Source organism: Acanthopagrus latus, chromosome 18 (genome assembly GCF_904848185.1).
Source record: "Acanthopagrus latus isolate v.2019 chromosome 18, fAcaLat1.1, whole genome shotgun sequence".
In the NCBI taxonomy this organism is placed as follows: domain Eukaryota; kingdom Metazoa; phylum Chordata; class Actinopteri; order Spariformes; family Sparidae; genus Acanthopagrus; species Acanthopagrus latus.
In genome coordinates this window covers 21,782,281-21,810,221 of record NC_051056.1, presented here as the reverse complement: position 1 = coordinate 21,810,221, position 27,941 = coordinate 21,782,281, and the positions used below count along the sequence as shown (strand labels likewise).

At 42.8% G+C, this 27,941-nt stretch overlaps 1 protein-coding gene and 1 long non-coding RNA gene across 3 annotated transcripts; one reads left to right on the top strand and one right to left on the bottom strand.

Annotated features, from left to right (window-relative positions):
- On the bottom strand, positions 1-19,774 carry LOC119008077 (neuronal acetylcholine receptor subunit alpha-3-like). The gene is made up of 7 exons (XM_037078118.1): positions 18,907-19,774; positions 4,705-4,844; positions 4,539-4,583; positions 4,346-4,455; positions 3,922-4,129; positions 2,799-3,839; positions 1-1,115 (listed from the first exon to the last, which is right to left on the bottom strand). Exons 1-7 carry the CDS (start codon positions 18,962-18,964, stop codon positions 990-992), a joined length of 1,728 nt encoding a protein of 575 aa, XP_036934013.1. The 5' UTR covers positions 18,965-19,774; the 3' UTR covers positions 1-989.
- On the top strand, positions 13,043-27,930 carry LOC119008078. Of its 2 annotated transcripts, none has more exons than XR_005071319.1 (3): positions 13,043-13,274; positions 26,329-26,448; positions 27,144-27,930. It is a non-coding gene; the product is annotated as an uncharacterized LOC119008078 (long non-coding RNA). The 2 variants fall into 2 exon arrangements; XR_005071318.1 differs by lacking the exon at positions 13,043-13,274 and adding an exon at positions 25,851-26,053.
- Positions 27,931-27,941: the final 11 nt, after the last annotated feature.

Here is a 27,941-nt window from a genome sequence, read left to right as displayed (position 1 = left end):
TTTGCCTTTTCAAGTATTTTTACAAGTTTAATCTACATTGTGCAGTTCAGGGTGTTTCTATACATTATACAGTAGGTTTGCAGTGATGTCGTGAATTCCTGTGTGATGCATAATAATGTTTAGTGTGAACAACGTGGGAAACACACCGTGTGCGGAGACGGTGTCCTTCTCAGCAGCCATGCATAAGTCATTTGTATTTTACAAACGTCTGTAAAAAAAAAAAAAAAAGGTCGACAAACAGGAGGACCTTTACATTACAACATTTTTTATGTCATTACCAGCTGTCTGAAAATACTGAAGTGTTTAACTTGTTTTTCTTAATTTTAGATGACATACTATACCACATTTCTCAAAAGTGTTTGGTCTTTGTTGCACCGGTTCACATGACAACGTGTGACTGCAACACACACAAAGGTGTTCAGGTTCCTCTTTTGTCAGTGGTTTGTATTTAAGAGGTTCTTCTACAGTAATCATAGCAATAATTACATAAATCATTACCTGATGATGTTAAACACTGTGTAAGACCATACAGTAATGATGACTGAGTGGACATTTTCAGTCAAAACGTTGGGAGACAGAGGACAACTGTGAAGACATAAGCTGTACAATAGGCAGCATCAGGTCAACACATCGCACAGGAGAGGAGAGAAACTAAGGGATGGAAAGCAGATGTGATTATCATGTCAGAAAGCACATTAACAGGGAGGAGGAGACTGGATCGCGTGCAAATTGACAGGGCAAGGCGAATGAGAAATGGGGGAAATCGGGGCAAGTCATGTGAGTAAAAGAGGCAGCAGAGGGCTGGAAGTGATGGAGTCCCAGAGAAGAGCACGAGATAGAGAGAGGAGACAGTAAGCCAGAAAAAAAAAAGGAGAAAGCAGACAGCCCGGTGTTTGATGTGAGAAGAGCTGCAGGAGGGATAATTCCCAAAGTAATTCTAGCAGGACAAAAAGAGAGAGAAAGGAGACGAAAGACAAAGACGGGGAGCCTCATTGGAAGAAGTTGATGACGGGCTGGAGGAAGAGTCCCAGTGTTCCCAGCACACACACGGTCACAAAAACCCACAGGAAGATCCTGTCGATGACCATGGCCACGTACTTCCAGTCGTCTTCCACCTGAGGAGAGGAGGGAATGCAATATTTATTCAGGGGATTTCACATTCGCTGTGCTCTCTCTCTCTCTCTCTTTCCTCACTGAAATACTCACAGCGTGATGGTACTTGTGAAATTTCTAGAAACTGCTCAAAACGCCACACTCACACAATGTCTCTGTGTCGACACTAGAGCTGTGTGGCTGAATGGAGTGTGTGTGTGTGTGTGTGTGTGTGTGTGTGTGTGTGTGTGTGTGTGTGTGTGTGTGTGAGTTTTGTTAAGAAGGGCTGAGAGAGCTACCAGTGTTTACAACCCTGCATGTGGCTATTGTTGGAGCAGCCCGGAAAGTATGTGTGTGCGCGCCTATACGTATTATTCCTTGATCAGTCAGGTGTGGACAATAGGATCACGGCTGCACTGACCGTAATGCCATTGTGTGCCTATAGAGGAGGCAGTATGGCTGCTCTGCATGCATCAGAAGAAAGATCCTGAAGCTGCTAAGAAAAGACGGAGACGGAGTGACAAACATATCAGAGCCGTCCAGAGTGTGCAGGAGGCGTACGAAAAGCCCTCCATCTGCAACAAACAAGCAGCTTTACGCTCCGTTTATAGCCCCGCGTAAATGGCTTCCGCACCATTTACTAAGCAAGGTAGAAACTTAAACCTTTGCTGAGTTAACACACATAGCGCAGAGCTTTGTCATTGTGTGGTTATTTATTTGAGGGGGAAAAAATTGGTTTCTTTCAGGGTCAAGACCTGGTTTTAGGTCTTTGGCTTTTGTGTGATGTCTGAAGGCCGTTTGGTTGGTTTTGCCACAAGATTACATGGATTTGAGTGAAGATAGTGAATAATTGACAGATTGGATTGGATGGATGGATGGATGGATGAAATTATTTCCTTTTCTGCCTGGCAACAACAGCCAAATGACCTCATGAATAATGTAGTTGAAGGTTGTCCACATATATCTGTATGTTTACTTCCATGTTTTTAGCAGGACTGCTTTCACTGCTGAACATTATTCAACTTCATATTAAAGGTGAAACCATAAACTTGTGACTGTAATTTTACAGCAGAGTTGACCAAACGCTTAATTCACTTTGTGAAGTCGACTCATTCATTTTAAAAATGTTTACTGATGGGATAAAATGTGACTGCGTTGGCACTAGGGGGTGCCGCGCAGATAAATATGAAAATAATACTGTCTGAACCACAGAAGGAAACACTATTGGTTTCGGCTTTAACCCAAACATCTCATATTCGGTTTCAAATGTTATTTTTCTTACAAACTAAAAGGATGTAAAGGATCCTTCTTTCCCAGAAATAGTATTATGCTTTTCAATTTGCCTATAAACAGTGTTTGTTTCTTCCAACAGTGCAGAGTGAGGCAGATCTTTATCCACACAATACCACCTGCAGTTGCTGTATAAAAATATTTTTGACTTAAAGTAAGACTCATTATAATGAGACTTCAGACTCACTGCACACTCGGGGGTTGTGACTGTGAAACTGAATCCTGGTTATACAGTGAGATTAAACCCTCTGCTAAGAGATACCCAAACTTATATAGGATGTTGTTTCTTCCCTAAATAAATGTGAAGTACACTTGCACTCTGGGGACAACTTGCAATTGCAAAGAAAGAAAAGAAAGAAACACTATCAGTATGGTTGTATATTCGGGTCGACTGAGTAATCAGCTCGTCTTTGTACCTCTTTGGCTTTGTTGCGAGTCCTCATGTTCTCTGCGATGTACTTCACGCTCTCGATGGCCTGCTTGATCTCTGGCGACACCACGGAGAATGCAACGACCGCGTTGACGGGCGAAGGGGCGTTCAGGTTCCTCTGCAGCTTGGGCGGCTTGGGTGGCTCTGGCTCCTGGGGCCCTTGGGTCTGGGGTGCCTGGGGAGGAGGAGGAGGAGGGGGAGGTGGTGGTGGCACCATTGGGGGAGGGACAGGAGTGGGCACCTCCTTGCCTCTGTAGGGGCACCTTCTGTTCATATCCCGCTTCATGTCACGGTTCATTTCGCCGTACTCCACACAGTTCATGGAGCCGCCAGCTGAGGTGGCCCCTCCTCCTCCCCCTGCACCCCCATCCAGCGGTGGAATCGCTACACCCCCAGTGATACCTCCAACACTCACACTCCCCGAGCTACTTGTTCCTGCTATGCTGTTCTTTCTCTTCTTGTTCCCTCCGCTGCTCCCTCCTCCACCTCCACCCGTCCCTCCTGTGATGGCAGGTGAGGAGGAGCCCTGGTCGATAGGCCTCCTCATCAGCATCACCCTGGGCAGCACCCCAAGGAACACGGCCCTCACCCACTCTGGCATAGTGTGAGTCATGGGGGTGCGGTAGTGGACATTCAGCACAAAGACGGTGATGACGATGCTGAGCGTGACAAAAATCATGGTGAAGAGGAGGTACTCGCCAATCAGAGGGATGACGAGCGACGTCGAAGGGATGGTCTCCGTGATAACCAGCAGGAACACAGTGAGGGAGAGGAGGACAGAAATGCACAGGGTGACCTTCTCGCCGCAGTCAGACGGGAGGTAGAAGACGAGGACCGTGAGGAAGGAGATGAGGAGGCAGGGGATGATGAGGTTGATGGTGTAGAAGAGAGGCAGGCGGCGGATGTAGAAGGAGTAGGTGATGTCCGGGTAGATCTCCTCGCAGCAGTTGTACTTGATGTCGTGCTTATATCCTGGAGCGTCGATGATCTCCCACTCTCCACTCTCCCAGAAGTCTTTCAGGTTCACCTGCAACAAAAAAAAAGATGTGAGGTGAATGGACGTTATTTTAAGGAAGAAACATCTTTCTGACCCAGACACTCCCTCTGACCTTTGATCCAATGAGCACCAGGTCTATCTTGGCTTTGTCGTAGGTCCAGGAGCCAAACTTCATGGAGCAGTTCTGGTAGTCAAAGGGGAAGTAGGTGATGTCCATGGGGCAGGAGGATTTGAAAATAGCCGGAGGGACCCAGGTGATCGTGCCATCAAACTTCAGCAGAGCCTTGGTCTTGTCTTCCACCAGGAAGTCACCTACAGCGCTGCGAGAGAGCGTTTTCAAGGAAAAATGTCATTTCACTTAAAGGCCATTACAACATTTAACTCAAAAGGTCAAAATATGGAGAGCATGAATAAACAACAGTAGCTTGTAGAACCTCGAGGGATAACTGTGCATTCAGACTTCATCACATTGCTACTGCTAAATGGTACTTGCTACTTGCGAGACTCTTCTTTAGTATTCGTGCATTAAAACTTACTTGTTGTACAAAACAATGTCCGGCCTCCAAATCTTATTGGATGGAACTCGTATGAACTCAATCCCATCATACTCAACAGGGGCCCATTTCAGCTTGTAGTCATTCCAGACCTAAAAGACAATCAAAAAAAATATATCATAATGCACCGACCATAATCACTAACGCCATCACATGAAGGATAAACATCACTCACATGTCTCAGCCACAGATTGGTCTCCATGATCTGATTCACCTCATCCTGTTAGGACGGAAAGATGTGAATTAGTCAGCAGGAGAAGAAGATCACAGATGAATGGATGACTTTTATTAAAACACATGATTTCTTTTGTCAAGAAACAGACAATTGGCTGTTCACTTACCACTTTGACCAGTTGAGATATGGAGACCTCGAACTCCACCGTGACTGGATCGGACACATTCTCCACCGGCCGGATGAACTGGTTGTACCTCCTGAACAACCGTCGAAATAATCTGTCCTCCCCTTTCGATGAAAAACAGCCTGTCGTAACAAAGAAGAAGAGACGGGACAAAGAAAGTTAAACACTGAAATGCACAGGTGATTTCCTGACATTCCTAAATACAGTGGGGTTTTTTTAGGCGATGCAGCGTCATGTAACAAAGATTATTATCCCCTTCCTGCATCTGTGATTACAGTATCATGGGGAGTCACTGGAAATAACTGGAAGCAAGGATGGTCCTGCCACACAATGGCCCCAAGTGACCCTAAACAATGACCCTCATCAGCCGTCACCCATGTTTCCCTGGGTTTGCCTGTGGTTCTCACTGATGGTTGAAGGGCGGGAGTTTTCATTTCACATTTACTGAAAGGTCAACGACTGATGTTTTCAGTGTCTGCTAAAAAAAAAATCTTCACCAGCAAGCCCTTAAAAGTGATGGCATTGGATTCACATCGTCCACTGAACAGCTCCAACATTTCCACACCTTCACTTTGTACAGTACAGTAGCTACAATACCTCAGATAACATTTTGTTAAAGGATTGGTTCTAGTAAGTTGAGGAATTCAGATTGTTGATTGTTAGGTTGATCACCAAATTTTGCTCAGCTTTTTTGTACTTGAGATGTGCATTGGGAGAATAAATCTAACCCTCTCTGTACGTCTAGATTCCACTGGTCGTAAGAGGGAAGTTGAAACACATGTTTTAGTTTGATTTACCGAGACCTGGGAAAGCCTGCAAGCTTTCAGGAGGTCTCCAAACACAAGATGCTTTAAGTAAAAAAAAGAAAAAAAAAAAAAAAAAGGACAGTTAGGTTTGCTAGAGTGTGTCTGTAGACGTGTGTGTGCAGACTGTGCAAGGCTGAACTGAAGGTCATACTGTGGACAGCTGCCACTAGTAACACTGGTGCCTCAGATGGCTCACAGATCGGTGCCTGTCCAAGCAGAAAATGTGGCCTCACTTGGGACGGCACACACTCACACAACACCCGCACAACCGAAGGAATCAATGAGCTCGATACGTTACTGCAGAATAACAAGGAAGGGACTCAATATCTCTTCTTTTAATGTCCTCTGAATCTTTATTCCAGTCTCTAAATCTTTTTTCTTATTTTTTTTTTCTCCTTCCTCCATTTAATTCTTTCCTTTTCTTCTGGGTAACAACACATTGAACAACATTGGCAGTCAGTCCGACTGTATGTCCTTGAAACATTGAGGCACATAACGAAAAAATGGGAAAGAATATGTTTTAAAAGCCAAGGCCAGCCTCTCCTGTCACAGCTTTCAGTGTGGCGAGTGTGACGCACACATTATCCAACGCAGTCCCACACCATTGAACTTGCACTTAGCGAGCCGCGTGAACCAGTTCAGAGGAGGAGAATGTGCTTCACCAAAAGGGCAAATAGGGCGCAACCCACATACACACAAATAGCCACGTTCACTGAAAATGTTTGTTTCCTTGGCAACAACTAAATAAAACATGGTCCTTTAATGGGACACTTTCTTTTCTGTCAGTTAACTCTCTACAAACCAGAGGCACGCACAAGCTGGCTCACTGGGGATGTCCTGAATATCAGTTTTTAGGCTCTGAAGCTTCAACTCTGCAGCAACAGAAGCATTATTCTGTGATTTTGTGATCACACTACGTAACTACATCACACATTTGTGCATTATTTATGCCTAGCAGCTAGTTTCAGCACAGGAGAATTATTTAAGAACATCTGCTTTGTTGTGAGTAGCGGTGCAGGGTCAGGCGTGTGTGGGCTGACCAATCAGAGGAGACAAGGTATTAGGGGGTGGAGCTTAAAAAGAGGGGAGCGAAAAGGTTCAGAGTGAATACAGAGCTGCAGCACTGGACGGTATGAGAAAACTGATGTGTTGTTTAACATTGAAGAATATAAATCTATTATATTCTAGTAGTAATCTAAAATAAAATAAATTACAAACTTGATAATGAGCATAATATGAACCTCACAGAGAAGCTCCATTTCTCACTTTTTATCAGTCTTTTTTTCTGTCTGTCAGTTCAGTCAGTGACTCTTCTTTAAAGGTTTTGAGGTCAGCCCAGCAATTCACAAGCTGACTTTGGATATTCTTCCGACAATTTACACTTTATTATCAACAAAGACATCATGTCATCATGTGTCGTGTCTTGATAGTGAAGCTTGTACAAGAGGAACAATACGGAAATACTGTGTGGGTCAGGCACAGGTTACCTTTGGATGCAAGAAGAGAAACTTTGGTATTTACTGTAGCATGTGTGAAACTGATTAAAAAAAAAAAAAAGCTTTAGATATACAGACTTTCATAATTTATTACAAGATACTTAAGTAAGCCAACCGGGCTGGAATGGAGGAATGGTGAAATAGGTGTTTGTGTTTATCTTTTTAATTCTGATACAAACACTTTGTAAGTTTTACTAATCTACATGTCATCCACCGTCACAAGACACTACAACACATTCACATGGAGTACCCTGAAAATGTCTTTCATTGGGGTTGGCACTTTCATAAAAAATCTTTTTTTGTTTAAGGAAATATTTCATATTCACTGTCCATACAGTGAAGTCATAACGCAGGTTGTCTCTTTATTGCCACTGGGAGTAGACATAGATGAATATCTTGCAGACGTCTCAGATTACACGCTGCCTGGTTTCTCATATTGGGAGGCTTCATACTGTTCATTGGCTCATGTTGACAAAATCAGACTTGCTAAGAAAATATTCAGTCTAGTCTAGTGATGATATTACAGACCACACTCATACATTATACAGGTTTTAACAACATATTTCAATTTCCTCTCACAGGGGAGAATAAAAAGGCTTTAGGGGTGGACTCAGATTACCGAGCTAAAACACACAACACTTACATAATCACAACATCTGGTGCACATGAAACAATGACCACACGCACATAGTGTGAGCCCGGACCATATTTAGCTCCACAAAAAAATCTAAATAAAAAACATGAAGGCATCATGCTCCTGATGAGGAATTTCAAGATCAGGGGTGCAGATGAGTGGAGGAACAAAGTATTCAAGTCCTCTGATGTGAATGAACATCAGGCCCCCGTCATGTTTATTCCCTGAACATTTTCTGCAGCTTTTATCTTACTTTAGTGGCATTTTTCATCTCATTTCAAGAGGCAGACATGTTCTAGGAAGTTAACTAACTAAAAAAAACATATAAAAACCTGTCAGATCCAGTTCCAACACCCGGGGAATAAGAATTATACTATATTATTATACCGTAGTGGCTTCAAAACTCTCAAGAAGTTTTCTGAGGTCGCTGGCGGAGACAAGTTGAGTGTTAAAGCTTAATGAAAAGGCCTCTCTCCTGAGACGCTTGTGTAATTTCAGCTCTTGGTACCTGACTCTAAAACTGCCCGCTGCTCCCCGATTCACTGCACTGCCAGAACCTTGTTTAAGCCTCTAATTGGGCCGAGGGAAACCAGGGCAATTATAATCAGTCAATTAATTGGACCTTTTGTTCACTGTGATTTAAAGCCAATATTTTTTGTCTCCTGATGGCACAGTCGCTCCCCTAATTCCCTTCTTTGTTCTGCCTGAAGATCTTAAGTAGCCTTAATTTAAAGGAAGTTAATTATAACCTTTGACCTTTCACCCCAGATGATCCTCTGCATGCTGCTTGAACTGCTCGCCAAAGTCCCTGGTATTGAATTTGAGGACTCTTACTTTGTGTTGGGAAGAACATTAACGGGTGTTAATGAGTATTTCTGTTATCCAGTAATTACTATTTGTCCATAGGGAAAATCTGTCCAACATTTACATCTGTTTGGTCATAAAAAGGTGGTCAGGCGAAAATAATTCAGACATTAAACAAGCAACTGTAACAGTTTTTTTTTTTTTTCTAATAACATTGACGACGCTGAGTCAGAGTTGCAGTTTGAAGTCACATGAATCCATTTCAAGCTCAATAAACTGAGATAATATTTGATGGAATTTCTCCCATTTGTTCAGGACAGTAAAATCTTCCAGGACATTTGGACAAGCACCAGTGTTTCTGAAAAGACCCTGTTGAACATCACGGGGGCTTAGTAATGAAACAATTGACGATTAAGCAAATGTATGCGTGGTCCCTCTCACAGAGATCAAGTTAAGGTTTAAATACAGAGAATATCTGAATCCATTTGATCCAGCTGTGGAATTATATATTTTCAAAAGCTACATAAAGCTTTGAGCTTTGCTGAAGTGCAAGTTCTGTACCTCCTCCCTTACATTAAAAACCTCCTCCTCAAAAAACATCAACTCTGGTGAACGTCTTAGTTTGGCAGGTTAGAATGCTCAAGTTTGCCAACAAGAGGAGGCTGATGTGGATGTCCTTAAAACCAAAATACTGGAAACATTCAACCTGATGATGTTGCAGGACGAGAGGTTATGGGAGCATCGAGGTTATCACAAATTCATATTGAGGGTGAGATGAACGTCTGCAACAGATGTCATGGTAGAGTGGATTACCAACCAAATGTTTCAGTTTCAGTTCACTTGCCTCAAGCTTCAGAGGAAAGTTGTTAATCATTGACGACGGAACTGTCTTTGCCTCTGATGATGAAAATCACGTGAAATCGACTTGACAGTCGTGTTTAATGTGTGCGTTTTTTTTCTCCTTCCCCTGTCTTTGTGACGCTGTGACAAAGTGACGGTGCTTTGTTCTGACGGGGATGGGGCCAAGTCAAGCAGTCATGCATTTCACCCTTAAATAGCTACATTGATTTAGAATTAACAAACCAAACAGTGAGTCTGCCTCTGTCTCCGGCGGCTACAGGAGCCTAAAGCTGCAGATAGAGCCGTTGGCCTGTGGGAGGCTCTTTGATCAGGCATGTGCTTAACAGGATGAGCCTGGGAGCGAGTGGTGGACACTGAAGGAACTAATTACCCTCCAATAATGCACTGCTGACAGTGTGTGAGTGCATGGAGAAGAGATACAAAGAGAGAGCGAGAAGCAGCGGAGAGAGCAGATAGCAGGAGAGAAGTGACAGCAGGAGCAGGCAGAGAAAAGCTAGATAGCGTGTCGCTGCTCTCCAGGGTTTTTGATGGCCTGACTGTGACACGTTGAATGACGCACAAGAGGAGCAGCAGTGATTACTGCATGTGCTGCGGCCGTCTCATTAAACATGTGGGCCATGTTTTAACCTGTGTGACTTCATGTGCGCGGCCTTGCCTGCATACTGTACATACGTGTAACTGCATGTGCTCCTGTGTGTAATCACACGTTCCTATTTCTGAACAGTCCGTCCACTCACCTTTGATCTGACTCACTCTGAGCAGCACATGATTTTTATCACTGATGCATGAAATTCAGTAGCGCCTTGCCTCCATGCTTTCACCTGAGAGGATGTGGGGGTTCTGAGGGCAGATGTAAGGATGTTTCTACTGGGGCGATATCATGTTCAAATACCTTAATTCAGTGATGTGTTTACTATAAACATCGTCAGCTACGAAACATCAGCCCTACGTGACTGACGCAGGGTGTTGGAAACAAAATTAGTCTAACATGCAACAATTGTTCATTTCATTTTATATAAGTGGGATGCAACTGAGGGGTCTGGGATTAGGGATAATAATAATAAATAATCCTTAATTAATCACTGTCTGGAATTAAACCAAAAAAGAAAAGACAAACAAAATTTCATTAAACAAGTAAATGGTCATTTAAAAAACAAAGAGACATTACATACACAGTGATATTACTACGTTTTAGCCATTCACTAGTCTCAATATGCATCAGATATTCTTGAAAAGCGACAAACAAGAGCTTTTCAATTAAAATTGAATTATATTTTGTGTTGTTCAGTAAATTGGTGTTTGCTTTATTGTGTTTAGTGAAGTCTATTCAGATTTCGCATTAAACAAACTGTAGATCATGACATTTCACAATTAACCAATATCTGATTGTTAAGACACACATTATAACATCCTGACAACTTGCAGCCTATGCCATTATTACCTTTGATGAAGAATCATTTCAGCATCGACATCGCAATGCAAGCGTGCACAACAGTCACAACCAAGACATGTAACATCAAGTAATGTGAAATAACTCAAACAAGTCCACTTAAAGGTTTCTTGCACATGGGAGACTGTTGCTTCTGAGTTACATGCACAAACAAAGAGGGGCCTCCTACAGTCGCTTGATGAAATGCAACTTCCCTTGTTGTGCACACAGTTTTTAGTTTTGTGATTTCCTGGTTTAAGTTGAAAGTATATCCTCATGTGTCACGTTTCACTTTCCACTTCCTCTCTTTGTTTCCCTGTCCTTTTTCTGTTTACACCTGAGTCTCATTAGTTCATCACTCCCTGCGTATTTAAGCCTGTGTTTTCCCCTCCCTGTTTGTTGGTTCATCTGTTTTCCCATGTCAGCCTGCATCTCCCGATTTGTTTCCTCTTTTAACTTTCTTTTCCTGACTTTTTTTTCTACTTGGATTCCAGCTTTATTGTAAGTTTACCTTCCTGCCCCAGTCGAAAAAATGGACATCTCTAAATAAGTTTACTGTAAGATATTCCTATAGTTGTTCATTTTGCATGATATACCACATTTTATAGCAATGTCAGTTTTTCTGATTCCAATGCAGCTCTCCTCCAGTGTATCCTGCGCTAAAGGAGATAAGAACAGAAAGGCTTCCTGAGCATTCAGAGCATTCGAACAGATCGTATCATTGCTGCCACCTCATTTCAGTCTGGAACCTCATCGCAAAAAAAAGACGATTCACCTGCAGCCACTGTCTCACATATCCCTCGTCTCAGCAAAAAAACATACAACTTTACAACTGCCTGACACAGTGACTATACGGAGAGGAAAAAATATATTGCGTAACGTTTCCCCCCGCATTCACTGTGATGTCGCTGTGTGTCACAGACAGCAGAGAGACATTCATCCGCTCGCTAATTCAAGATCAGAGTGAGCACAGTCATCAACAAGTCCCTGTGAAATCCCCCCCTCGCCCCACAAAAGTGATGCCACAGAACGACATCCAAAAAAACAGTTTGTGTCATTTGAACTCATTTGGTGATCTGTACATGTGTTTAGTCATAGAAGCTTAAAGATTGCGACAGGTGCCGACTGCAGCAGGAGCTCAAACAGTAACACTGCTGCACTGACGCTGAGGAGAAGGGGAACCGTGTCTGTGTGGAGTGGGAGGTTGTGCTGGTGTTCAGCGCTGCAGTCACAGCTGCAGGTAATTGAGTAATCAGCACTAATGTGTGCTTATCTCTCCTGCAGAGAGGCTTCGAAAGGCCTTGAGTGGAGGGAAGTTTCTGTAAATCTCTGTGCATTTTGTGTGCAGAGCGAATCTTGTGTATCTTTTCCCCTCATTTCAAGTCTTTCCTCAACACAACAGGCCCTGTTTATAGCAAACATGTTGACGTGTCAGAGCAGAAAAACCACAGGTGTCACAAATAACACTGATAATGGATCTGTTCGGTTCAGGTGCCTCCTTAAACCACGACCCTGCAAAAGGATGGACTAAATGGAATTCAGCCATTGATAATTGTATCATCTACACCTGTGCTTTTCCTGCTGCGTCTTGTCAACATGTTCACGTCAAAACTTTTTATGAAATGACAATATTTTCCTTGGTGTGCTACATAGTGTGATACACTATTCCACAAGCCCATCACATAGAGAACTGTGTTTTAATTCTCAAGGAACCAGAAAGAATGATAAAGTAGCTTTCAGAAAGGATGAGCAGCTGCAAAGAGGAGTTATAATAAAATTAACCAGTTAATCTCTAGTCTGACCCTCACCTTCAGCTTCAAGCCTTGAGTCGCGGGATAAAAATCAAAGAATGGATATAGAGGATCAAATGACTTGATGGCCGTAGTTATTGTTCAACGCAGAGTGAAAAACTGAGGCACCAGCAGCTTCTCAACACTCTGACCCAGGGTATGCCGAATGGATCACGTTTCCCACAATGACCTGAGAAATTTTCAGAAACCATCTAGAGGAAGGAAATTCTTAAAGAAAGGATGTTGTTTCCCATAACCCAGACATGGGTGAGTGAATGGAAAATGGCTGAATGGATCAATGGAGGGCTGCATACGCGTCTCGCTGTTGTAATGTTGATGGATTATGAGCAGGAAGCTATGACATTAAAACAGGAGGAACATTTCATGTTGTAGCAAACTGGAAATCAAATTGAAAGGCTGCTGGAAGGGTTATAGACTGATGCTTAGTCCCTCCCCTTAGTTACTGTCGCTAGGTCGGACAAGTTTGGCTGCAGCAGGGTTTAATAGATACTTTCTGGGAGTCCGTGCATTACAGTTTCAAGAAGTAGACAGTACAGTATGCGATGGAAGGATATATTCACCATGTTAAGCTTCAAGAAAACCACATTGAGGGCGAAATTGTGTCTGTCTGAAGGAAAACGAGAGAAGCAAGTCATTCTTGGTATCATATATACGTTTCGTAGAGGCTGATGATGACAAGATAAAAAGTCAACACTGCTCCTGCACTGCCAGGTACGTCACCTTTACCCCTTCTTGGGATTAATTAAGTGCTCTATATGTTTATTGCAGAAAACAGACAATGGTGCTGACCGTTACATGTTAGCTAGCCAGTTAGCAACCTAAGATGTGACTGTACAAACGATGGCTATTTGCTGATGGTGAGGTTTGCCGCACTATTTACATTCAACGAAACGCGTCTTTGTTTTTGGAGCTGGAATTAATACAATGCCCTCCACACAGTCCGGATGATGAGTGTTGCTTTTAGACGTCCCCCAGCATCAGGTTTTAACCGTCATGCTAACTTGAGTTTCTTTTCAATATAGACGAACCAAGCACATAGTACTTTGTTGGATCGTTGCATCTTTTCTTGCAAACTGTCCAGTGTATTTTCTAAAACAGTGGAAACAACAGAAAGACAATACCTTAAAGAAAAAGGTTTGAGATGTCTGTTAATCATCAAAGTTTACAGCCAGTCAGCGTAACAAATATTATATATAAGCCTGCATCGGCCTGACAGACACAAATTGCTTGGGATGCATGAACAAACAGATGCTGGAAAAGAATCCCCAAAACCAGAGGTAAAACTGAGGTCACCCAATAAAACTTAATGTCGATGTATAAGGGGGAGTGAAGAAAAGTAGAGGCAAAATGCTTAAATATTCCTCTCCTCCATCTGAGCCGTCTTCTGCAGCTCTCTACTTCACACCGTCTCCCCCTCCATCCTAAAGCGTGACTCAGTTCATCGCCAGCACTCTGAACACCAGGATGTCCCAGAGGAGTGAGGCAGCAGGGTTGTCTGGAGGAGGATGTGTGTGAAAGGGAGAGCGAAAGTGTGTGTGTGTGGTGGTGATGGTTGGAGGGGAGAATGATGGTCTAAGCCATCCATGGGGGGTGCGTGTGTGTGTGTGTGTGTGTGTGTGTGTGTGTGTGTGTGTGTGTGCGCCTCTGCCTCTGCCTGTGGTGGTGATACCGTATGTGTGGTGTGCGAGGGATGTGGTGGGGGGACGGGAGGTTCGGTTGCAATAATCACACGACAATCGCGTTAAGAGGATCCTGAAGCCACCACACAGTCCTTAAGCCACACGCACACAAGCACACACACACATTCTCACTGAAGCTGTACCGCTTCTGGGAGAGAAACCAGAGAGCTGTAGTGCAGTTTTCAAGCTCAAGGAGAGCGTTAAAGTCTGGCCGAGGAGCAAATACCCTTGATGATGCAGACAAACCCCAGACAAGAAGACTTAGATAAAGAGCAACAGAAGCTTAATATGAAACATTTCAAACGCTGCTGGAAGAAAGAACGGTTCCTTTTTTTGGCCACAGTACGACCGCCATCGATCCAAAACAACTTGTTTGAAAAGGCAGATCACCCTTTTAATGCTGTCAACGCATCCCAGCAGCCTATGAAAAAAAAAAAAGCACGGCAAAGTGAGATGAAAGGTGAAGTGTGAAACATAATGCGGATCGGATCAGTATAATGCAGGCATGGCTGGACATCTCTCTCAGCTGTTTTTCTGCTGGGCGACGTGCTGCACGGGGGGGACGCACGCGCTCGTTTTAATCGCTCCATCGCCAACCTGAGAAATAGCTGCGAGTTTTTTTTCCCAGTGCCGTAACTCCAGCTAACAGCCCCGCGCTGTACAGACCTCCTACCTTCTCCAACCAGATTCTATTTTCGACTAAAATACCCCCAATCCCATGGACTGCAGGATCAGCATTTCCTCTGTTATGGGGACAAATCACCTGATCCTGGATGGCAGGAGACAATACCTTATGCAGCCCACTAATCAGACCCCCACTGGGAGAGTGTGTGTGTGTGTTACTGTGTGTTTTTCAGGCACTTATCTGCATAAACAGCCCCTGCACAGCGTTGTACGAAAGCCCACACAGCCAATGAGGGATTGAGGGTAAAAAAAAAAGGGAGCCAGGGTTGAGGACAGAGCGGGGAAAAGAGGAAGGTGAGGGCAAAATCCTTTTTCGAGCAAAGTTAACCGACTACCAAGGACACGGAGGAGATTCCCTCCTACTCGAGCAGAATCAGTTCTGCCCGTGAGAGGATTGACACCGTCAGCCCGTCACGGCGCCGTTTTTCTCATTCCCTTTTGAAATTCGTCCAGTTCAAGGGCAAAGCGACAAAGCAGTCAGCTGTGGCAAATCTCTCCGGCTGAAGAGAATGACAGAGAGAGCGAGCGAGTCCCGTCCCACGTGTCGTACGCGGACGCGTCCCTTCCCCTCGTCTCTGAGTGTGCATCAGGTTACAGGACGTGTTAAGCCAGTGTCTTCTACATGACGACTGGAGCGTGACAGTGCCGAGGCACTTAGTGCTGCTCCCACAGGGGGACCCTGGGTACCACATCTGGGACAAACTCACTGCTGCACTCGAGGCGCTGACATTGGAAAAGAATCACGAAATTTTCAAATAAAATGGCAGTCGGAATAATTACTCCTCTAACAGTCAGTTCAGAGCACACTGTGTCTGGTTTGCATGAGATAGAACACACCAGACTTTTAGTTTGAGTAACAGCTGCCTTTAGGTCTCTCAACCAGCTGTTTACACTGGTTACACTGGTGCACCTAATAATACATATTAAATTAATTTATATAAATTATTGTAAGCAGGAATAAAGCAGCAGATATGTGTCTTTTTAATTCAAATCACAACACAAGCAACAAGAAAAAATGTACCTCAAAAATCTTTTTATAGGATCCCTTTTCTTTTTTTTTTTAATCAGACCTGCTAAATTTTAGGCACACCAGTGCGAACACTGAAAATCCTTACTTGTACCTCACAGACTTCTGGGTGCTTGTGTGACCAAAACAGTGAATTGTAAAGTGACGTAAAAAACGAGAGCTTGTCCGTCCCACTTGGTTGCCTAGATACAACCTCATGGATGGTTTCATGAAGTTTGCTGAAATTTGAATTTCTTGCTGAAGGACTCTGGTTGGATTTTCCACGAGAATCCAAATATGCGACTTTATACATATTCTCATGTGCCTCTTTACGCTCTAGCAAAAGCAGCTGACGTTAGTTTAGAACAGGAGTCACCAAACACAACCTAGCAACACAAGAGCTCAACAGAGCCCCCTCATGTAATCACTCTGGTTTTAGCTTCTCGTTGTCTGTGATGACGCTACATAACATGCAGCTGTAAATTCCACCAGTGAAGACGGAATGGTAAAATATTTTAACACTGGACGGTGATACTATCCACCACTACCGCGTCCAGTATCTCACCTCATTTTACCATCCTGCTTACCATGTCCACTAAAATGACACTGCCGCCAACCACAACACAACATATTTGGTCAAACTTGATTGAAGACCTGAATCTGACCTTTCTATACGAGCCTATATTTCAAATTATAACACAACTGAAATGAATGAATTTCAGTGGCAACAGACTTTTATGTGTAAACATGACCAGCCAGCAAGTGGACAGCTAAAGCATGAGCTCGCTACAACAAGCTAGTTATACCACATAATGGTATCAATCGCTGATGAGATTGCTGCAGGTAGCCGTAGCTAAAGCTACACTTAGCATGCTTTCGCTGTTTTTCCTTCGCCATTATCTGTTTCTGAAAAACAAATTATCCACAGGCTTGTATGAGCAACAGAGAGAGATGGAGAGGTTTTGCGTTTTTTTTGTTGTTTTTTTTTGTTTATCTTTAAAGGAGCATGGTGTTGTTTGGGGGAAGAAATTCAAACTCAGAATTTTAATATTCTTAACAATAATGAGGCCAAACTGCAAACTCATGCTGACACAACTTAACAAACATGCTCTTCTCAGAGGAAGATAATGTCCAACAGAACAAAGTTTTAAGGTTGAAAGGTGGCAGGGTCCGCCAACAAATAAACAAAGTAAAACTGTGTGAAATTGTGTTGTTCTTTAAGGTCAGATTGTTATTTAGTTTGTTTAGGCATAAAGAAAACCAGTCAGTGAAGATCTTTCTCTTCCACCAAACTACACTATGCACCTTTAAAGTGTTTAAATGTTAAATGTGTTTATTAGATTGATTTTGACATGAATGTTGAAAAGTAGGACAGGCCAGCAGGAAATCTATGACTCTTAAATTCGTACAAATTATGGATTGAAAATCACCAAAACAATGACTATTTTGTTGATCAAACTGGATTAAAGGGTCAAGAAGGCTGACATTGTGGATTAAATAGATGCTATTTCCCCCTCTACTATTGCAACCCTAGTTTACAGGGGTAAAAGAAATGATGGCATTTCAAACTGTCAGCCCAACTCAGAAGTTAAAACCTGTTTTTTAAAGTACGCTGCTTCCCCGATCTGCCTTTAAGGAGCTCAAATTCCAGCATCACCACATGAAAAAAAGCCACAGAAGAAGATTTCACAGTACATCCAACCCTGTTTGACTGACAGGTGTTAAAGCGCAAATAAGGCAGTGAGCACTTAGAGCAAAGATGCTGCCAGAAAACATATTACCACTTTAAAGCAAGTTATTCTATCCTCCACGCGGATAGATACCCATTATGCTCTCTGCTCCCAGCAGAGTAGACGCTCTCCCAGGAAACCAGCGTCTGTGTAGCAGAAACTCAGGATTAAAATAACCGTTCAGTAACATGTGAACGCTGCGCAAAGTTTTTATTTTAAAGCATTTATCTTTCCTTCTTTGTTCAACTCCGGTTCCCCCCCGCTGGGAGCCACTCAAGGTCCCCACTTCAAAAATGTGCTGATTTAAAGCACACAGGTGACTTGCAGCTTCACATGAACTACAGATGGAATAAAACAGAAAAATATGTGTCAGGGAACAAGAGAGAAGAAAACACAGACAACCTGACAGAGTGTTCCAGCGGCCGTCAAATGAAGCCCTGAGGGAAATGAGAGTTGTCCTCATAACTTGCATTTAAATCTTTCATTGGCCCTTCAGCAAGAATCCAAGAACATCTGTCTTGTGCTCGCCCTGACCTCTGACCTCTGTGGGTGGAGGGAGCCCGCAGCCCTCCACATCAGGAAGGAAAGCAACATTGACAATCACTGAGCTGCTGCAGCTGGAGAAACGTATGTCATCCATGTGTTGGCTCGTTTGTCGTGCACGGATGGCTGCTTCACATTGGCTCCAGGGGCTCAAGGTATCAGCTATACGATGCGCCATGTCAGGATCACACATCCACACAGCTCAGAATCATCTATCCGTGCGTCGTTATGGCTCAACAAAACATCGACTCTGCAAGTTTCTAGAGGACGTGGGAGGCTATAATTCACAGTGCGCACAGGCAGTCGGCGAGGGAAAAGCGAGGCAGAGCGTGCGTCTGTGGCGGAGCAGTGAGCAGGACGCACGGCGCTTCACATTCAAGGGATCAGCTGTGGAGCTGCTGGGACTTGTGCGCTCCTGCACTTTTGAATGACAGAATAATACAAGATCTATCATCACGTTCGTTGATCACCTCGCTCAGTTTCGTGTGTACCCGTCAGAACAGAACACAAGTTAAGTTTGTCTCAGTGGATCATCTCGACTGCGTTTAGTCTCCGGGTGGTTTTCACTGATTTATTTTATTCACAAGCGCACAGGAGAGGCTTAAAAGTAACGTAACGATCAAGCTCACCGAACAACTACAAATGAGGTGATCCTCAAGTAACGAGCGCTCTCGGCGCGCTGTGGCATCGCGGTGTCTTACCTTGCGCTGCGAGGAGCACCAGCAGGAGGACGTTAGTCAGTTTCCCGGAGAAATTCATCGATACATCGGCGCTTGAAGACGCTCTCTGCGGGTGAAAGATTGCTGTGAAGGCAAAAGTCTCGCCAGGAAGCCGCTGCAGACGTCTATGAGAGCCTTGAGATCAGAGCAACATTTTCCTCTGCGCTCCCGAGCGTGGAGAGGTTGGACTCGCGGTGCGCTCTGCCGACATGAACAACTTCTGCTCGTCCCGCCTTCCTCCCTCCCTCCGTCCGTCCCTGCGTCCCTGCGTCCGTCACACCCCCACACACTCTCCCCCTCACCCTCTCACCCAGGGGCCAAACCTGGCGACCTGACTCACCGTGACTCACAGGTTATAAGTTTGGAATAATGAAAATGGGTTTTCAGATATGGCTGCGGGACTGTCAGAGGTCCCACTGCAGAAATGTCAATTTTAACATTTCATCTCATGTTCCTTCAAGACTCACACACTCTATTCTTTTATTTTTTTATATATACGGTACTTGTCTGGACACAGTGTGAATAATGTAGATTTATGTTAATTTTAATAGCATTTCTCAAGACAAGGTAACTAAAATATCTTTAACCCAACGAATTATCCTCACATCTATCTAATAAAAATATACAGAACACACACACACACACACACACACACACACACACACACACACACACACACACACACACACACACACACACTTCCACATTTTTTTCACTGCTGCGCTATAAATGGCCTATTTAGTCACTTAATTGATTTTGTACGCCTAACAATGCTCAGGAAGCTTAAAGCATTAGCTGCTCTATAATAGAGTCTTGCAGGCTGCAGACTCTGCCCAGCTCAAATAATGGAAAGCAGCACGACGTGGAGCTGCACTGTCGAGTCCAAAGTGACTAATGTATCATCTTTAAAGAGAGGAGGGCAGTCGCAGTGGCTTCTATATGTCACTGAAGTAAACACATCGACACTCATTGAAATCTGTGTTCTCACACTGCAGTAAAACCTCAAATCTTTTCTTCTTGTTCGTCCAAACTTCTTTAAATCCATCTGCTCAGATCAGCTCAGACATACATGTAACGCAGTGATATTAAAGCCAGCTGTAACAGGATGGACAGAAAAAGCTTTTCGCTCTATTTGTTTCTTAATATTTCATGAAGCTGTGTGTGTGTGTGTGTGAATGCATGTATGGACACATTCACCTGCATGTGGACATGTTTTAGTCTTCAGCACACGATGTGCAGGCGCACAATCAGGAGAGGCAAACCAAGCGAATGTTTGGGGCCTTATGAAGAAACCTGGGAAAAGGGGCCATTGATCACCAGTCATATTAACACATTTTTGTTATAAATCCCATTAAACCCCCCATAAAGGCACGATACTGTACTTCAAAATGTTTAACATGTTGATTATCAGGCCAGTGATAATGTGGGTTATTTATAATGTGACAACATTGAAGTGTGTTTTGTGATTCATTTAAGTTTTAATTGTTTTAGTATTTTTGTTTTGTTTTGTTTTGTTATTTACAGTTGTCAGAAGTTTATGTACACTTGTAAAGAACATGTTTATCAACTGGAACACACATGATATAAGACCAGATCTGCTGAGTCAAGAAATATACGAACAGTAACTTAAACGATCAGTTCTGGTGATTATTGAAAGTTGTGTGAAAAATAATTAGTTTCCTAGCATGGCCTCTTAACACTCTCTGAGTGATTATGATTGATAACGGGTGATGATGTGACCAGGACAAAGAATAGACAGAGACAAAGATAGTCGTCCTTTTTCATTCTGTAGAAAGAAACTGACCAAACTGTTTAATTTTCAAAGGTCTAGTTGTTTTGTTGTTAGGGTTGGTGTTTTTCTTCGTGCACCACATTGCACAAACTGTAAACCAGTTCTGGTCGTTTTATTGTGAGAATGTTTACCGGGGTGTCTGGCGCAATGTGTTTGTGCAGCACTGCTGCAGATTGTTAATGTACAAAGTGGCTCGTGCATGTTAGCAGCTGGCAGGTCAGGAGCCAAGAGGCTGAAGACAAGAGGAACTGCTCAGTCTTCAATTTTAAGCTCAATTAGTTTTGTCGTTGGGGGAAGTGAAGTCGACTGAGGTCGTTGTTGAGGCTCAGAGGGGGGAACAATGCAGCGATCAAGTGTTGTTTTTAGGAGCCAAAACAACGAAAGAGAAGAGAAAGCAAAGGTAAAGGGAGGTGTTTTAGAAGAGTGATGCAGAGAGAGGGCGTGATAGGTGGAAGTAAAGGGATGTGGCCAGCTATGTAAGAGAGAGAGAGAGACACTCGGATCAGCTGAGCATAAAATGTTAAAAAGCTCCAGAATTGGCGTGATATGGTGTGGGAGTTTCACCAGAAGAGAAGAGAAGAGAAGAGAAGAGAAGAGAAGAGAAGAGAAGAGAAGAGAAGAGAAGAGAAGAGAAGAGAAGAGAAGAGAAGAGAAGAGAAGAGAGGAGGGATGTATTTTAGTGGCTTGATGTGCTTCAGTGTGACAGTGAATCTATTTGCAGAAATATATTTTTTGATTCAGCAGGATGCAAAGAAAAGCTGAGGAGGACTTTTTACCCAACAGCCCGGAAGGGGGAGAAGCAGGACATATATTTCTGACACCGATCTTCCAATTTTTCAGCCTTTTCTGTCTCTTTTCCCCCGACTGCCTTAATAACTGTAAATCCATAGTGGCTCAGGGAGACATACTGCCCACAAGATAGTGACGGACATTTAAACGAGCTTATTGACATTCAGCCAGAAAAACAAACATTTGGAGGTATTTTCATTCATCGTTGAGCTTAACAGCTAAAAGGTCAACCTGTGACCTTTGTCAGTAATTAAGTCTCTGTAATGACCTCGCTGTATGTTAAAGGCAGGAAGGCAGTAATGTCCTCTTCTGCATTTTAAATGTTTCTTTTTCTGATGCCAAAGCTAGAAGGAAATATGTGACTTTTTTTCTGAAGCATGTATCAAATGTGTAAAATATTTTAGACTTTTGCTTAATAGTCAGCTGCAGCCCCCTTTTTGCACAAACCATGTCTCCCTCCACTCACCTCATCTGCTTCTTATCTCCGCCTTTGTGATTAGTTTCAATTTAATTAGGGATTTGAAAAGGGATAATGGCTCCACCTGGATTCACAAACATCATCATGTCTCTGCTGTTTGTGTTCTCACATTGAGTACAGTACATCTGAAAACAGAAATCAGTCGCTCATGAGCCGGATTTAGAAGCCGAGCCAAGGCAATTTTATTTGTGTACCACACTTCAAGCATTAAAGCAATTAAATGTGCTTTACAGAATAAGAATACAGCAGAAGAGAAAATATTTAGAATTTAGAAGTGTAGAAGTTCAGGTAAGAAATGCAGGAATCCCAGAATTTAAAATCAAACTAGTGCAGTTTGAATCAAGGGATAATGAAGGATTAAAGAATATTCCAATGCACAGATAGAGTAAATTAGAATATACTAAAATGTATTAAATAATTAAAAAACATATTAAACATTTAAAAGCCAAAACAAGTAATTCATTTTTAATCATTACTGGTTACTGTAGGCAGTGCAGTACAACATCTGTATCAACCAGCAGCAGCTTTAAAGGTGCAATATGTAAGAATTAGCCACCCAGAACAAATAGGGGGCAGCTAAATGTAGCCACCGTTAGCTAGTTAGCTCAGTGAGCCGTGCGGTACCAGCACAGGTGCTTTGGAGTGCGAGAGGCAGGGGCTAGCTGGTTAGCATGCTAACTTCTGTAGATATCTATAATTTCTTCCCCATCTCTTGATTGAAACTTTTGGGATAATTTTAACTAAAATCTTAAATATTGCACCTTCAATTCAGCATGTGGACAACATAAGAATAATTAATGAAACACTATTGATCACTGGTTATGATAAAATATCAAAAAGACTCATTGGTTGTTTTTCATTTAAAGAACAAAGGGATGGAATACATTTGATGTAAGTGTAAATAAGGAAGAGTGTTGAATGATCGCATTAAAGGATTTCTGACACAATAAGATTCAGAAAATGACAAATATTACACTCCAAGAATAAAAAACACTAAATTCACATAATTCAACAAATTACAAATTGACCTAAAAGACATATAAACGCTTATAGAAGAAATATTGTGCACAGACATACTTCGTACAGCTGTACAATGTGTGTTGTGTGCTTAGAGCAGAGAGAAAGTCAGTAGAAGGAAAGGAAATTTAAAAAACATGGATTTCGGAGAAACGAAGCATCTGCAGGAATTAGTCAGGTTCACAGGAGAAGACTGCTGCCCTACAGCGTCACAGTCACTCGGCTGGTGTTTCCGAACCGTCTGCAGCTGAGGTGACGTCCCAGCACTGCTTACTCTCCAGCAGAGAGAGCGAGCAGAGGAAGAAAAACACTCTTCGCCTCCTACTCTGTTACTTGTCTCCCTCTCTCTTGTCTTCTGTCCCATCTCTCCCCATGTGCGATCACGCAGCCGACACACTGTTAAATAACAGCAGGCATGTGGTCGGACAGCTCGGGCAAAGCTGGAGGACCTCGAGGGGCCTGATGGAGACAGCGGAGGAAAAGGAAAAGGGCGAGTGTGATTGTAACAGTGTGTGTGTCAGACAGGACTGTCCCGACTCATCCACGTCAGCTTTGCACACAACAGCTTCTCAGCTGAATGTGTTTGGGTGGTATCTCTCTGTTTTCCACCTTCCTCTTCATCACTTTCATGTTTATATGTCTGTCTGTCTAATATCTCTTTTATTCTTTACCACTCTTTGAAAAAAGTTTGGGGACATCTCTTTCTCTTCCTCTGTACTTTATTCAAGGAGATAACAATGAGAGAACAAAGTGCTCTGTTAGGAGAGTTTAAAGCCTGTGGCCATCAGAGGAGAGAGCACCAGTCGGTTTAATCTTTCCTTTCCTAATTAAATGCACTGTTAGTTCTTTTATTCTCCCTCTCAACTGATCAGGGTCTCACCTCATTACCTGTCACTCACACTGATAAGATGCGAACAGCCCGTGGTCTGATGTCGCAGCAAGTCTGATCAGTAAGCTGTATTATTGAACATGTTGTGTCTGGTGCACATTTTGGATCTGATCAAGCCATTGATATACAGTTAAGGTAAAATTAAAGCTGCACCGATCAAATGTGGAGCAGTTTTAAACGCTGACAGTGCAGTTTCCTCATCTTTATAGAGCAAGTTTCAGCTTAATGAAGATTTGGACATAGATTTAAATGTCCTCTGAGAGGCAATTTGTGGTGTACCTAATTTGTTTCTATAATGCCAACACCAGCATAAAATACAGTAATATAGGATAACTTGAAAAACTGTGATGTAAATTCATATTGTTAATTGTAAAATATAGTTAAGATTTTGTTATCCCTGTCAAAAAGTTGAGTGTTTTTAAATGTCAGCACATTGGTCCCTGGAGAGGTCCCCCTGATCTATGATGAGACCAAGAGACTTAGAGCTCGTCACCTCCTCAGTCTCCCTCCCCTCTAATCCCAGATACAGAAGGTCAGGGGTTTTCAATCTTAATACTCACAGGCCATATCTGATTTTTAATAAAGTCTGGGGTCAACTGTGAGAAAGCTCTGAGAGAGGGACTATAGTATCTGCGAACTTGTTTCATAGAAAATACATTTGCATAGCTAATTTGCAGCAGCGGATTATGTTTAAAGACACTTCACATAATGAGGAAACGTTAAGTATCATGTCTGTATTTCCTACACTGTAGATCTTAAAGGAACTTCCCTACAACTACTATAATCATTATTGACCACTAGAGCCTTTTCAGTTCTTAAAGCTAATTCCAACTCCTCTGTTGAGGGTTTTAATGTGGGCGTCCCTCAAGGGTCCGCTCTTGGCTCACTAACGTTCCAAATATACATGAATCATTTCAGCCTTCTGAGAAGTGCTGTATAAATAAAGTAATATTACAATAACTTAAAGGGATATTCCGGTGTAAGTTTAATCTATGTTCTAACACACCGTTACACCGAGTAGGACCCCCCCTCGAGAGATAAAGTTTGCACACCGCTAGCTTACGTTGTTTTAGCATCCTCAGAAATGACCGCACGACAACAATACACTACAGTAAATGGGTCCAAGTATAAACCACTATTAAAAAGCCACAAGTAATGCTCAGAACAGCACCATAATTTATAATATCCCTTTAATTTCGTTCTATCCTAATATCAAAATGGTCTATATATATATATATATATATATATATATATATATATATATATATACACTTATATGTATGGTTATGGTCAGTCACAACACTAGATGAGTTGGCGGTTTGGTTTATAACAGAAAAAAGTCTGCATGTGACTAACATCTAATGAAGACCTATTTCAGCTGCAGTCAAGAACTTTTTCCATCTGACTGGCGTTTCATTTTTTGGCCAAGTAATCTCAGAATTAATGGTGATGTGTCCTCTTGACCTCTTGCCATCTTTCCTGTCTTTACCCTTTAGTCCAGTCTAAACATTTTAGACTTCTTCCCATGATCCCTTTCTTCTCTCTGCTGTCTCTAATCCCACAACACCACTGTCTCCACCCTGCGCTGTCCCCCTTTTTAAAAAGCTCTCAGCATCCCTCCTCGTCCCACAGCTCGTCCTGTTCTGCTAGTCACGCTATACTCTGTGACCCTGCTCAACCCTCCAGCATGCGCATCCTCAAACCCTCCCCATCTCTCCCCTTCACCCCTGCTCTCATTGCTCCGTCCTCCTCCTCCTCCTCCTCCTCTTCCTCCTCGCTCGCTCCAGACCCATTAACACCGCAGAGAGTCGACTTCCTCTCCAATGCAGCGTCCACTATGTGCAGTCTGCTTGGCCATGCTGTGGCCTGTTGCAGCCACCAGCAACTAATTAAAGTCCCTTCACTGCTTGAATCACAGTTATCTGATTAAAAGGCCTTCGCTGCTAATTGAACTGCCATTTCTGTGTGACAAGTTTTTTTCCCATGAACACTCACGCTCCCTCTCCTGCTCTCTCACATACACACACATTCAAATGCAGAGCAGCAGCTTGCGTACGACATGTTGTGACAGTTTGTTTACAACTCCATTCTGCTTTATGTATTTATTCCCCCCGTCCGTCATTAAACGTCTGCAGCCTGAGGAGTGAAACGAAGCCCAACTCAGGTTTATTCATTATCGTGTTGATTCGTGTTTGTCCCAAGATGAAATCTCTGAATGATGATGTCTGAGTTTCTTTTTCCTGTCACAGATGATCTCCTCGTCATAGTTTCAAGTTTTACAATGAACTTCAAATATGTTAAAGTCTTAGCAGTCCAAATTATTTGAGTAATTTCTCTGAGTCTGAGCAGAACATTGCAAGATATCTAGTTACATTCACATGATTGTAATTCATAACGGATGAGACGTAAATGTTATTTCTTCATTTCTTCATCACACAGATCACCTGCGCGCAGGGTGCTGGAGACTGACTGCTGATTTAGGAGTGGAAGCAGCTTGGGGCCTTTCCCTCTCAGCCAATCGTGGTGTGACGACGCCCCTTTTCTGAAGGCTTAAAAGAGGTGGGGAACAACACACAGGTTGCTGTAATGCTCATTCTGAATCTGTCCCTGACTCTCTGAGAACTTCATTCCATCAGATTGCCAGCCATAAGCTCTGGTCTGTTTAGGCCCTGTGATGTTTTCTCAGCTGCCCCACATCATTCTAGTGGGGAAACTGTGTTTATTCTGACACCTCTTGAAACCTGAAACACCTTCAGTTTTTACATTTTATCTCACTTGGGATTTGTAGGAGCACATTTGTTTGATATACCCGGAAGAGGCATTTGTTTATTGGTATACTGTCCAAGTAGCGGACATTGGGGTATTTCCCCTACATTTACATGTTTTTTGTTTACAGTTTCTATGTAGGCTGAAAGGATTTTACTGCCAGTAACGCCACACAGTTTGTGCAGTTATAGTTGCAGATTCTACAGTGTGAATTTAATTTTTAAAATGACTTTTAAAATGTCATTGTTATAAATTCATTGTTGTTCAACTCTAACTTTTCAGAGATTCTCAAACTTTCAAATTATTCTGACCTTACATTACTTCCATACCAGAATATGTTCACTAAGATGATGACTTAATGTCAAACAGGTTGAGCAGACTGAAAACAACATGAAAACCTGCTTTACGTGTTCACAACACATGTGCAGAATGACTGACATGACATGTACATACTTACAGAAAACCACAAATGTTTTATGTCTTCCCAGACTTGTCATCAACACAGATTCTCCGTGTTTTTATTTCTGATTAGCTCACATGACTGCTGCTTTGCTGAGACACAGAACTGTGCAGCTCCTCTTGTGACCACTAGTGAGCAGCAGCAGGCACCCTGATCTGTCACCAGGTAGCAGACTTGAGGAGATAAATATTGCTCCAGCGGGGGACGTTACAGAGGGACCCTTTGGCCCAGTTTAAAGCCCTGTAAAGTGTTTGGACCAGAAGCCCTAAGTCCGTCCCCCTCAGCTCAGTGGCTCAGGGGCTCAGAGGTGTGGATCGATGAGCCCCTGACTCGACTGCACAGCAGCTACACATTCTGTAATGCAGTAATGTAGTTCATAAATATTGACCACACAGCTGAAATGGCAGATATAAATCCTGAAGGGACGTCCGTGGAGGATAATGGGAGAGATGGAGGGCAACAGTGGACTACAGGAAACAGATCAAACTGCTGACATCCACCATGCTGCATCAGAGGTTCATGAGGCTGATTACAGCAGGTTAACAGGACAGAGCTGAATAGAATAAATTAGAAACATGTCAGAGTCATAGCTTGTGTGTGTGTGTGTGTGTGTGTGTGTGTGTGTGTGTGTGTGTGTGTGTGTGTGTGTGTGTGTGTGTGTGTGTGAATGGCCTCTTACCTGATAATGTCAACCTCTTTCAAAATGTAGTGTTAAACTCTCCAACATTTCCTTATCTATGTTTATGGTTTTGCTGAATTATGTGTTAAATTTGTGAAATTGTCCAATCAAATATACAATAAATACAAATCCAATATGCCCACAACT

Bases quoted from the DNA above. Each gene is read 5' to 3' on its own strand.
- LOC119008077 (XM_037078118.1), bottom strand. From the start codon at position 18,964: ATGAATTTCTCCGGGAAACTGACTAACGTCCTCCTGCTGGTGCTCCTC. The intron at 4,845-18,906 runs GTAAGACACCGC...TTGTTACGACAG, and splicing joins GGTGCTCCTCGCAGCGCAAG to GCTGTTTTTCATCGAAAGGG. The intron at 3,840-3,921 runs GTCAGAGGGAGT...TTTTTGTTGCAG, and splicing joins TGGTGCTCATTGGATCAAAG to GTGAACCTGAAAGACTTCTG.